This window comes from Sapajus apella, unplaced genomic scaffold (assembly GCF_009761245.1).
Source record: "Sapajus apella isolate SASKATOON/1434 unplaced genomic scaffold, GSC_monkey_1.0 scaffold14, whole genome shotgun sequence".
Taxonomy (NCBI): Eukaryota; Metazoa; Chordata; class Mammalia; order Primates; family Cebidae; genus Sapajus; species Sapajus apella.
This window is the reverse complement of record NW_022436954.1, coordinates 9772597-9785638: the sequence shown is the minus strand read 5'-3', so window position 1 is coordinate 9785638 and position 13042 is coordinate 9772597. Positions and strand designations below refer to the sequence as shown.

Genomic DNA, 13042 nt, shown 5'->3' with positions numbered 1-13042 from the left:
CCTGTGGGCATCCAGTTCCCCTTTCCCTTTCCCTGACACAGGGTAATGCCCAGGTGTATGCCCCTCACTCAATCCTGGAATCTCCCCTTCCCCCATGACTGCCCTGGGCACTGGTTCCTCACCTGCCCCTGGTCAAACCGCCATGCCTGAATTGACATATATGCCCCTTTATTATAATACTAGCTAACATGTGTTTCAAGTACTATGCAGAACAGCTCACCTGTGTGATCTGACTTAATCCTCCCAGCACATTGTGAGGGGAGGATCGTCCTATTCTCATTCTGAGAGGAGAAAATGAGGCTCAGAGAGGTTACGGCGGTAAACAGTATGGCTAGGATTTGGACCCAGGCGATCTGACTCCCGGGCCCACGCTCTCAACACTAAACCATAAATAGACACAGGAATAGACATTTTAAGGCAGAAACATGGAAGGGTTTATGTCACAGAATCCCATCCTGGGAAAAATCAAGGTCAGGTATGAATTTTTTGGTTATGTGATACAAAGAGATTACTTTTTTTTTTTTTTTTTTTAAGGCAGAGTCTTACTCTGTTGTCCAGGCTGGAGTACAGTCTCACAATCCTGGCTCATGGCAACCTCTGCCTCCTGGGTTCAAGGGATTCTCCTGCCACAGCCTCCCCAGTAGCTGGGATGACAGACGCCCACCACCATGCCTGGTTAATTTTTCTATTTTTAGTAGAGACGGGGTTTCACCATGTTGGCCAGGCTGGTCTCAAACTCCTGACCTCGTGATCCGCCTGCCTCGGCCTCCCAAAGTGCTGGGATTACAGGCGTGAGCCCCTGTGCCTGGCCAACTTTCTAACAGCAGACATCCGTCTGCCTCAAGCAATTCTTACACCACCTGTAAACTTCCACGGGGACAGTGTAAGCAGCTCCATTTTACAGATGAGAACACTAAAGCTTGGAGAGGCTAAGCCACCTGCCCAAGGTTACATGGTTGCTTCTTGGCAGATGGGGTGGGAACTGAAAGTAAATCTTTGGAGTCTGACTGCAGCTCCCAACGCCGCCCCACCCAGCTCACCCTGTGCAGATGGGTCCCTGGGCTATACTGTTCCAACATCATCAGCCTGTCCAGAAAACCTTTCTTTTGAGATCCAGGCCATTCCTCTCTCCCACTCCTTCTTCCCCTGCCCTGCTGGTGGTCTGTCCTCAGCTGACTTACCCATAGGAAGACGCTTAGAGAAGAACCCCAGGGAGGGTGTCGTCTAATTCCCTTAATTTTGGATGAAGACACAGAGGCCCAAGAGGGCAGGAGACCGATCCCCATCTCTCCTGGTGTCCAGCCCATGCTCATCCACCACCCCTGCTGCTTCTTTTAAGGAATGGAGCCAGCTGCGTGTGCCACACCACCTACTTCGCCCCTACCTTGCCGATGACATCATTGCGGCTGAGCTTGTCCTTGTCCATGACGGTGATGATGATGGTCGTCTCCCTCAGCTTCTCCGTGGGGATATCGAAGGCGAAGGACTCGTTGAAGATGGGGTTCAGGTTCCTCTTCATCGTCACTGTCTTCTTCTTCTCCACCCGCTTGTCCTTGTACATCAGCCACACCTTCACATAGGGGTCTGGGGAAGGGAGTGGGGAAGGGTTAGAGGGACAGTGGGGGAGGCACTTCCTAGGATCCCTTTCCCCTTCCAGGTATGGAAGCTGAGGCAGGAGGGCCGGGTGTTTTCCCCAGAGGCAAGGAGAGACCCAGGCCAGAATGAGAGGGACCTGGGAGAATCAGCAGATGGACCTTAGAGATCACCAGGGGCCCTCCTGTTACTACCCATGAGGAAACCGAGCCCCAGAGAGGCCAGGTCTTGCCCAGAATCTCAGACAAGTAGCATCAGAGCTGGGGCTGGAACCCAGGTCTTCCCATGTGTTCCCTTTCTTCCTGAAGAATGGAGTCCAAGATGATGCTGATCCTGATCTAGGATCCAAGATGAGGGTGCTCCAAAGGGGGCCCCCAAGGTCTCTAGGGTAAGGAGAGAGGACTGGAGGTTGGGGGGTGGGGGGTGGGGGTGAGGACCACTGCGGACCCTGATCTCCATCTGCAGTGTAACCCTCATGTCACCAGAGCATCCCCGCCTGCCCGTCCGTCCTCTGCTCGAGCAGCCCCACACCTGATGTGCCCCCGATGTCCATGGCTTTGAGGTTCCGGGCTTTGATGATGTTCACGATGATGGAGTTGGCAGAGGGGTTGTAGCAGAGAGACAAGAGCAGCTCCCCTCGGCTCCCCTGGGAGGCACAACGGGAGGGTGTGGGAACGTCTAGCATTGCTCTCTGATTGGACCAGCGGCCCCCAGGCCTCCTCTACCCTGACCTTGTTGCTTACCCATGCCCCTATCTGTCATCTCTGTCCCACTCTGTCTCCCCTCCTCTGGCAGGTGTGTGGACTGCCCCTCCCAGGGCCACCATCCCCTCTCTGTTCCCTGAACAGAGTCCTAGGTTCCTTCTTACAGATCAGGTGAGTCCCCCAGGCGCCAAGCACCAGTGCTTCAGCTGCTGACAAGGACTGTGCTCCATCAGAACCGCCCACCTGCCCCCTCTCCCACAGCCCTCCTAAGGTTGACGAGGATCTGGGAGCAGATTGCCAGCCCTGCCCTGCTGCCTGTCCAGGTAAGGCCCACCCATGGGGCCTTACACTCCCATCGCTGCATGGCTTCAGATCCTTCCAGAAGGTCTGCATCTGGGTCAGGTCCACCTTGTTAAGGGGGATGGACACCTCCCCGATGGGGTCGTTGCGGCTGAAGCGGTCATAGTCCAGGACTTGGAGGTAGAGGATCCTCTGCACCACCTTCTCATAGGGAAAACCTGGGGGTACAGAGGAGTGCCAGTGAAGAGGGGGACAGAGGGGCCACACGGGGTCCAGGAGGCAAGGAAGGCCCTGGGAAGAGGAGGCAGGCCCTGTGCCCTCCCGCTGCCAACCCACTGGGCCAGCAGGCACACCAGATTGCAATTAGACCTTACTGAAGTGCTGACAAGAACTGTCACCGTCTCGTGGGACTCCCTCAACAATTCTCCAAGGTCAATGGCATCTTGTCCATCTTACAGATGAGGCTCATATGGCTTAAATTACTTGCCCAGAGTCCCAGCTAGTAAAGAGTAGAACTGCGGTCATCCATTCACCCATGCACCTTGTGTCCATCTCAGTGGATGGGCAGCTGCTGCCAATCATCCCGAGGCAGGTCTGGGCAACTGGCTCTGCCTAGGTGGCCACAGCTGCCAGGACTCAGGCCCCAGGAGGACTCAGGGCAGAGGGGCATGGGGGGGGGCGCCGGTGGGAGGGAAAAGGCAAAGGCACAGAAGCAGAAGGTGACAAGTGTCCTGTGACTCTGCACCCCTCTCCTCCTGCCTGTGCTTCTGTTCTTCCTCCCGCAGCGTCCCCTTCTCTACTGCCACCTCCCTTGTCCAAGGCGCTGGCACCTCTTGCCTAGACAGCCACAAGCGTCTCCAAACCGCCCTCCCCGCGTCCACGCTTTCTCCTACGGTCCATTCTCAACGCGGCTGCCAGAGAGATCTTTTAAAAATAGAAATTCCATCACGATGCACTCCTGCTTAAAGCCTTTCAATGGTTCCCAGTGCACTTAGAATAAAAGCCGGGCACCCTACCTTGGCTTCAAGTCCTTCCACAATTTGGCCCGGCTGTCCTCTCCCTGCTCGGCTTGTGACCACTCTTCACTCAATGACTGGGCTCCAGCCACATCAGCCTCCTTCCTGGCCCTTCCACATCCCGACCCCTCCTGCCCTGGGGCCGGGCGCATGCTGGCCCCACCACGACCCCCTCCTGGATACTCTCATCCTTCTGGTCTCAGCATTCTTTCCTGACATCCCAGACAGTGTCCGGTTATCCACTCTAGCACCTTTTCCGCAAAACATGTCACACGCGGTAACATTTTTCTCTTTCCTTGATTTTTGTCTGGCTCTCACAGAAGGCTAGGATTCCCAGGAAGGCATCTCTGTTACCAACCACTGGATCTCCATGTCTAACACCATTTCTGGCACATAGTAGGCACTCTATACATATTGTTAAGTGAATGCATAATTGAACAGATGAATAAATGCCAATGGAATGGCCTGATGGAGCAGCAGCACTGTGCTGAGGTGAGGTGGGAGCTAAGGTCGGAGCGAGAGGAGCAGAAGGGGCTTGGATGGGATGGAGGAGGGAAGAGGGGGCCAGGGGCAGGTCTGAAGCCAGGGGTCACGAGCTCTTGGGAGGCTGAGTCAGAGGTGGGGCTGGCCCGGGAGGTGCAGGGCACAGGCCAGCCCAGAAGCCTGAGGTGAGGAGATTCTGAACCCGGGTGTGAACGGGAAGGAGGATGCCTGGAACCTCAGCCTGGCTGGTGCAGATGTGCACCAGCTCAGCTCCTGTGACCTGATCCCAGCTAGACACAAAATCCTCTGGAGGAGTTCCAGAGGATTCCAGCACCTTCCCCAGAGATTCTGGAAGCCCTGAGGAGCTCTGACAGGAGCAGGTGAGCTGGAAGAGGAGAGCCTCTGAATTTGTTCAGGGTCCCTTTCCTCATATTGAGGGAAGCTATGTCTTGCTTATTTCAGAGCCCCCAGGGACCTAGCCCAGGAGACCCTTGGTATCGATTCAGGTAAAATGCATGAGGACAAGTGTTCTGGGAATGTTGGGAGCTCCAAGAGGTCCCTGAACCCGTCAGCTCTCATCAACACCAGAAGAGGCAAGCTCCTAGCTGCCAAACCCCTACTCATCCATCAGAATGGTCCCTCTTCTGAGAAATTTTCTTCAGCACCACCAAAGGGAGCTCATACTGGTTTTCTGCAGTTGCTGTCATGCTGTGTGTGACTGAGTTATCCACACATCTGTGTCTCTATTAGATCAGAAATGTCTTGAGGGCCATAATCGTGCTTCATTCTTTTCTACACCCCCAGTATCTAGAAGAGTGCCCAGCTCATGGTTGTTGCTGGGTACCGGCTGTGGAAGACACTGGGGGATCAGAGTTCCGCTCAAAAACCTTGCTCTGCCAGCTGGCTACACAGACCTCCAGACAGCCGAAACCCTCACTGTTGAGCCATCTCTGCCCTCACGGTGCCTGCAAAGGAGGGGCTCCAGAGACACATGAGCATTCACTGCTCATCGTCAGTGCCAGTTGGTGGGTGACCTGGCTATCATCTTGCAGAAGAGGTGGGATGCTAAGTGGCTGGGACAGCAGATAAGGAAAGGTCCCTGGGGTACACGGTGAAGGTTCTGGAAGGCTAGGGCTCAGGGCGGCTGGAGTAGGGATTTACTCTCCCTGGTTGAACCGGGGGCCATTGGCAAAGGGTTACGGCTTCTCTAAGCGGGGTCCTAGCACCCAAAGGCCCTGGGATAGAAATCACTCCTTAATCACACGTCCAGCTTCCTGGTTACCTTGAATCCTCAGAGATAAGAGATAAAGACCCGCCTTCAGAGAGGGCTTGCAGGAGAGAGAAAGGACATTTTTCTCAGCGGCCTCCAGGCATGGTTCAGAGCTGTTGTTCCTGTCCCATGCGGGGGAGGGGGTCAGAACGGCAACAGATGGAGTGTGTTTAACAACCTGGTGTCAAATGTTTGCTGGGTGTCAGGCACTGTTCTGAGCTGCCTCTACAACTCACTCATTTGTCCAACCCTCACTATTATTATCTCTGTTCTGTAGATGAGGAAACCAAGTCATAGGGAGGCTCAGGAACTCGCCCAAGGTCATGCAGCCAGTAAGCTTGGCTCAGAAACTTGCCCAAGGTCAAGGGTTGGGAATCGAACCCAGGCAACGTGGGCCACAGCCTGTGCACTGAACCATTACACTCTGGTGGCTCCAGGGTGCTCCAGCTCTGAGTCTTACGGGTTCCTCCCTCCCTCCCTTCCTGCCCTCCTCAGGATCAGCTCTGTATCTGGGCTGAAACGCCAGGCGGCGGCCTGGCTTCCCTCCTTGGCCTCTGGCTGATGCTGGCTCCACTCGGCTCCTGTGACCTGAACCCAACTAGACACAAAATGCATCAGGTTAACTGGGCAAAGACATTGCCTGTGTGGGAGCGCATGTGTGTGTGGATTTGCGCCTGTGCATGCAAGCAGGTGTGCACGGAATTGTATCTGCTCTTGTGTGTGTCTGTGCACTTGTGAGGCTGCAGATGTGTGTACACGTATGCATCTGTGCATGACCACATGTGTGGTTGGGTAGGGGGATGGTGGAAGGCAAGAGGTGACCATGGCGGGAGGAGGGCGGCACTAGCCTCACCTTCGAAGAGGAAAGTCTCATTCCAGTGGGGGTTTAGGTTCTTCCGCTTCACCTTGGTCTCCAGCTTGTGTTTCTTGTCGGGCAGCAGGTAGATCTTGACAAAGGGGTCGCTGGTGCCGCTGAAGTCCTTGGCCGGCAGCTCCTGGGCCTTCATGATCTTCACGGTGAGCGTGGACTCCTGGAAGTTGTAGCCGACGCTGAACTGGATCCGGCCCAGGTTCTCTCGGCTGCAGCCCTCGTTGGCCTCGTCCTCCTCGGAGCCTGGGGAGAGCTGAGGGTAGGGGAGAGGCCACAGGGTTGGGGAGGACTCTGCTTCCCCTATGTCCCCACTGCTGCCCAGCACGGGCAAGAGGCCAGAGGAGGTGGCCAGTCCCACACTCACGTCCACCGACGCTGCTGAGGCTCAGAGGGCAGGTGCCTTGACCAGGGTCTCCCAGGAGGGGAGGGAAGTGGGGAGGGTAGAGCTGAGACAGCCCTGTCTCCCGAGCCTCGGAGCCATATGCATGACACCTATTTCCCAGGCTCTCCTCGCAGCTCTGGGCCTGCCGCCTGCCCTAAGCTCCAGCTCAGCGGCCTCGCCTCCCTGGCCCCAGCCGGCCTGGCATGCGCTGGGGTTTCTGAGTCCCCCCCCGACCTCCCTGCCCTCCCATGGCATGGGAGGGGCCTCTGTGGATGCACTGACACAAACCTGGGCTACACAGCAGATGGGGAGGCTGCTCATATTGGAAGAGAGTTTACCACAATAATTCTTTGGAAAGTGACTCTCTGGGGTGTGGAGAATGATGTGATTTACAAAATGAGAGAGGCAAGTTTTCAGGAGCAATGTCTGTTCATGTAAGGCAGAATCACTAGGGACGTGAAAAGCGCAGACTCCCCAGGCCCCATCCCCAGCCAGTCTGACCAGATGGAGCTGGTGTGGGCCTGGGCATCAGTGCTGTGTAAAAGGTGCCTCAGGCCGGGCGCAGTGGCTCACGCCTGTAATCCCAGCACTTTGGGAGGCCAAGGCGGGAGGATTACAAGGTCAGGAGTTGGAGACCAGTCTGGCCAACACAGTGAAACCCCATCTCTACTAAAAATACACAAAATTAGCCAGGTGTAGCGGTGTGTGCCTGTAATCCCAGCTACTTGGGAGGCTGAGGCAGGAGAATCACGTGAACCTGGGGGGTGGAGATTGCAGTGAGCTGAGATCCTGCCATTGCACTCCAGCCCGGGTGATGGTGCAAGACTCCGTCTCAAAAAAAGGCACCTCAGACCTCAGATGACTGTACCACCCATCAGGGCTGAGGGCTGCTGGGAGCGAGGGTGCTTGGGCTGACCCAGCAATGGACAGTCACACAGAGGCAGGGTGGGCATCTCACTGCATCCTGACATGGAACCACAAGAAGCAGCTCGGAGGTGGACCTCCTGGCCACGTGTGTGAAACTGTGGGCACACTGGAAGTACCTGCCAGGGTTTAGAGCCCTGCCCACCCTCCAGCCACCTGACAGCAGCCCCAGGCCACTAACCACAACAGACCCAGTTAGGGGACCACATGGCTAAGGCACCCCTGTCTCAAAAATCTCCCATGATGGGTGGATGAGGGATGGAGTAGGACCCTGGGTACACAGTTAAGACAAACTGCAGGCACCCGTTCTCTCCCTGCCTCTCCTGCAGAAACCTGCTTTGTGCTCTCTCCTTCACCCCGGAGGGGCAGCCCTAGGCTCTGAATGACTAAATAAGATAGATAATAACAACGCACATAGTGCGCTCCTACCACAGCCGGAAACTCTCACATCGCCGCCTCCTTACTGAATCCTGACAAAAGCCAGGTGAGGCAGGTGTCACCACCCTCTAGCTGAGAAGACTGGCTCAGAGAGGTTAAGTCACATGGCCAAGACTGCACAGCAGGATGAACCCTCTCTGATTCGAAATCCTGCTCTTTCCACTAAAGCAGGCCCACACCCCAGGGCAGCACTGAGGTGTCCCCCTCAAGCCAGCAAAGATCCGCGGACTTGCCATGCCAGGTGAAAAGCGTCAGATCCCACTCATAATAGTTTTTTGTTTTTGTTTTTTTGAGACAGGGTCTCACTCTGTCGCCAAGGCTGGAGTGCAGTGGTGCAATCCCGGCGCACTGCAACCTCCACCTCCCAAGGTCAAGTGATTTTTGTGCCTCAGCCTCCTCAGTAGCCGGGACCACAGGCTTGCGTCACTACGCCCGGCTAATTTTTGTACTTTCAGTAGGGACAGGTTTTCGCCATGTTGGCCAGGGTGGTCTTAAACTCATGGCCACAAGTTATCCGCACCTCGGCCTCCCAAAGTGCTGGGACTACAGGCGTGAGCCACGTGCCCGCCTCACACTCATAATGATAACCACCATGGACTGGCCGCCGCCTCGCCAAACCCTGCCCTGTGCCCTGTGCCTTGTCCTCACTGACCTCTTACAGCATCCCAACGAGGCAGGCACTGCACTCCCACTGGAATACTTGGAACACAGGTGGAACACTTTCCCGAGATTGAATGCCCAGTGGGAACGGAACCCAGTTTAGCACCCAGGAATCCTGAGTGCCCTTCTACCTGCGGCTTGCTCTTGCACTCAGATCTAGAGTCTGGGGCTTTACCTTGGTCCTGCCTGGATGGGGGCAGGGGTGCTGAGCTGCCTTACAGCAGAAGATGGTCCCTCCAGCCCTCACCCCTTGGCTGATCCAGATAACCCCACAAGCCCCACCGCAGCCCCACTGAGAATGTGGCTTACCCCCCCAGAACCTGCTTTTCCCTGATGGCCTTTTTTTTTTTTTTTTTTTTTTTGAGACAGAGTCTCGCTGTGTTGCCCAGGCAGGAGTGCAGTGGCACGATCTCAGCTCTCTGCAACCTCCACCTCCTGGGTTCAAGCTATTCTCCCACCTCAGCCTCCCAAGTAGCTGGGACTACAGGCACCTGCTACCACACCCAGCTAGTTTTTGTATTTTTAGTAGAGATGGGGTTTCACTATGCTGGCCAGGCTGGTCTTGAACTTCTGACTTCATGATCTGCCCGCCTCGGCCTCCCAAAGTGCTGGGATTACAGGCACGAGCCACCCTGCCCGGCCTCTCTGATGATCTTTCCCCCACTCATGCCAGCACCATACCCTTTGACCCTGTGTTTACATCTGTAGAGTGGGGACCGTGAAACCTACTTTGTGGGGTCCTGGGAGAGCTAAGCGGGTCCATGTCCCTTCTAGAGTTCTGCTCCGTGACCTGACCCACTGGCAGAGGGACCGAGTAACTGGGGCACATGAGTGGAGAGTGCCAGCAAAGATCATTCGCCCTCCCCCATGCTTCTCAAGTTGAGGGGGAGTTGCTGGTGACTGCAGCCCGGCTGGCCTCAGCCCCACCTGAGGTCCCTCCAGTCCCTCGGCTCTAGGCTTCCAAACAGTGTGGACTTGGGAAGGCCTGGGCTGGCCAGGCGGGTTTCACCTGGGAAAGGGATGGTGGCTCTGTGCCCACTCCCAGCCTTCCCAAGCCATAGCCCTGAGCCCTAATTACTAAGCTGGGACAGAGCCATCTCTATGGCAACCAGGTTGGCCACGCCATCAGAGTCAGGGAAGGTGCTACCCGAGCCCCTGTGCCAGAAAAAGTCAGCCTCAAAAAGCAGCAGGCTATCCTTGTGCCAGGGCAGGAGATGCTCAGAGGCAGGTGTGGCCTGGCCGATTCTCGGACACCTCTGCCCCTCAGTCCCTTCTCTGGCCAGCTCTGGGTGCTCCACTCTTATCTCTCCCTCTTTTTTTTGAGATGGAGTTTTGTTCTTGTTGCCCAGGCTGGAGTGCAGTGGCACGATCTCGGCTCCCTGCAACCTCTGCCTCCCGGGCTCAAGTGATTCTCCTGCCTCAGTCTCCCAAGTAGCTGGGATTACAGGCATCCGCCAGCACGATCAGCTAATTTTGTATTTTTAGTAGAGACGGGGTGTCTCCATCTTGGCCAGGCTTGTCTCGAACTTCTGACCTCAGATGATCCCACCCACCTTGGCCTTCCAAAGTGTTGGGATTACAGGCGTGAGCCACTGTGCCCAGCCCACTCTTGTCTTTTGACCCCCAGCTTCCACAGCCCAGGGTCCGGAGACCAGGACAGGCTGAGGTCACAGTGAGCTGATTCTGCCCTGCTTATCTTATCATGCCTGTTAATGTCAATGACCTAGCATTGGCACAGAACTGTGCAATTAGACTCTGCCTTCCCACCTCTGAGCATCCTCCCAGCACAGGAGAGGGAGATGAGGCCTGCGCTTCCTTCCGCTGGCTGCAGCTGTCGGCCCCTCCCTGGGGGCAGCAAGGGGGCAGGCAAGCTGTCTGGGAAGAGGCCGTCCCTTCTGGGAACCTGGCTACCAGGAAGGTGTAATGAATTAAGGCGCTGTGCAGGGAGGCAGGGTGGCCTGTGGCAATAGCCCATCCAGAGGGGAGGATAGCTGGGGCCAGTCTGCCTGGGTGGGGGAAGATGGAAGCAGACCAGACACATAGGGGCCTGGGGGGTAGGAAGAAGGGGAGAGGTGGGGAGGCCCAAGGCGACCCGATCTGGATGTGGAAAATCTGATGGTCTAATGTGGATCCAAGGAAAGCACAGGATAGGCCGGGCGCGGTGGCTCATGACTGTAATCCCAGCACTTTGGGAGGCTGAGGCAGGCAGATCACTTGAGGCTAGGAGTTTGAGATCAGCCTGGCCAACATGGTGAAACCCTGACTCTACTAAAAATACAAAAATTAGCTGAGCATGGTGGGCACTACTGTAATCGCAGCTACTCGAGAGGCTGAGGCAGGAGAATCACTTGAGCTCAGGAGGTGGAGGTTGCAGTGAGTTGAGATCGTGCCACTGCACTCCAGCCTGGGGGACAGAGTGAGACTGTCTCCAAAAAAAAAAAAAAAGCAGGCTCTTAGGCCCTACCTAACGACCAGCGATCTGCATTTTAATAAGGTTCCTGGGGGATGCCTGTGTACATAGCAATTTGAGAAACACCAGGCTAGAAGGGGCAGTGGGGATGAATGGTTAGAGCTGGCTGGAATCCTATGTGGCAGAAGGGTAAGACTCTGGTGCCAGGGCAGTGGGTGAGGGGCTGGGAGTTCCCAAGCCTACTTCCTACTTCCTTCTCTCTACAGGAGGGAGGGGTTCAATGCGAGGAGATGAAATGTCCCAGGTCAAGACCAGTAGGAACAGAGTAGGTGCTGGTTCCCAACCTCATCACCTCTTCAAGCCTTCCTGGGACTTCTGAGCTGCTGAGCCTTTAAGTGATTCCTGCCTGCCAATCTCCCATTTTCTCCCTCCAGGGGCTCTTTGGAAAGCGCGGTCGGGGCACGTGGCTGTGACTCACTGCTGCCCCCTGGAGGTGCCATGGGAAACCACAATCTCTGCTTGGGCCAAACAACCTAGAACTAGGATCCCATTGGGTTAGAGGCCTCGGATGGGGTGTGGACAGGAGCACCCCACCACAGCTGTCCCCTCAGAGGAGCCAGGACCAGTGGATTCCTGCTGCCCTGCTCTCAGGGGCCTCCAGCCATGGGAATGGGGGAGGTCGCTGGGCTAGGCCTTCCACCCCAGACCTCCACTTAAGGGGACACCATTCCTGGGAGGGGACACCCTCTCCCCTGAGTCCTCTGCCCACCAGCTTTTCCTTCTAGAATCCTGAAAATGTCTTGCATGAGTGGGTTTGCTTTGGCCCCTTCTCAATCCACAAAGGGACCAAAGCAGGATTGGAATTCTTATTTTCACTTGTCAAAGGAAGAAATGGAGACATGGAGAAGATGCTTTGGTGAAAGAGCTGGCAACAAGCCCAAGCCTTGCACACTCAGTCATCAAGCGCCCAGTGGTCATGGGCCTGGCTCTCCAGGCTGCTTCTGACCCGGTTTCCCTCCCTGGACCACTCCCATGCCGTTGCCAGTTCCCACACACATCCCTCTTCTCCCTGCCCCGGCCTCCCAGCCCAGGCTCCCCCATTCTCACCATGAGCATCTCGCTGGTGAGGGAGTTGACGAGGTCTGAGACGGAGGAGTGTGGCTCGGTCCGGCGGTCGGACTCATCATGGGGTGTCTGGCCTGGCACCGGGGCTGTGTTCACTGCCTTCCCTCCTGCAGGCAACCTGGGGGCAGGGGAGTCCGAATGAGATTGAGCTAGGGAGTGAGCTGGGTTGGGCACCCCGGCCTGGGGGGTGGCAGGACCTTCTCTGTAGACCCCAGCAGCTGTCAGTACTCCTGTCCACGTGGACGCCTGGTTTTCCCTGGAGACCCACGCCCAGGACCCATTCTCCTTGCAACCTCTGCCCCAGGTGACTGTGGCTTAACTACTCCTATAGGGGATATTTTTGGGGGCATGCCCGTTCTTCCTTTTCCCCAGAAAACCCCCACCCTCCAGTCATTGGCTTGCATAGTTGGTCTCTGAGCTGTCCATCGCCCCCACTCCCCAGAGGCTGGTGCTATTCCACCCACCCCCAGACTGGAAGGGGGAGGCTCCACCATGGCGTGGTGTGTCCAGGTGCCTCTCCGCGTCATTACCCTCTGCAAACATGCCCAGAATGTCTGTCTCCCAGACGCCCCACCTGTGTTTGCTTGGGCTCATCAAGAATCCTCTTTCCACCCTCCAGACACGAGACTGACCAGGTGAGGCCAGGATAACTTTCCATAGTGACAGAGTGTTCTGTATTTGTGCTGTCCAGTGGAGCAGCCACACGCCACACGTGTGCATTTGAGCATTTGCAATGTGGCCAGTGTGGCTGAGAGCTGAAATTTTAATTTTGTCGAATGTAAGCTCATTTAGGTTTAATAGCCCCCTGTTGGACAGGGTGAGCCCACACCCCTGCTCCCCAGTTCCCATCCTTCTCCTACTTGCTG

At 56.1% G+C, this 13042-nt stretch overlaps 1 protein-coding gene across 11 annotated transcripts in view; it reads right to left on the bottom strand.

Annotated features, from left to right (window-relative positions):
• Window positions 1–13042, bottom strand: part of SYT7 (synaptotagmin 7) — a 66574-nt gene that overhangs the window by 6192 nt on the left and 47340 nt on the right. For all 11 annotated transcript variants that reach the window (XM_032283186.1, XM_032283188.1, XM_032283192.1 and 8 more), the window contains 5 exons: window positions 12159–12294; window positions 6220–6490; window positions 2646–2815; window positions 2125–2239; window positions 1385–1584 (listed from right to left, as the gene is read on the bottom strand). In XM_032283186.1, the coding sequence (XP_032139077.1) occupies window positions 1385–1584; window positions 2125–2239; window positions 2646–2815; window positions 6220–6490; window positions 12159–12294 (892 nt within the window). The remainder of the gene's footprint in view (window positions 1–1384; window positions 1585–2124; window positions 2240–2645; window positions 2816–6219; window positions 6491–12158; window positions 12295–13042) is intronic.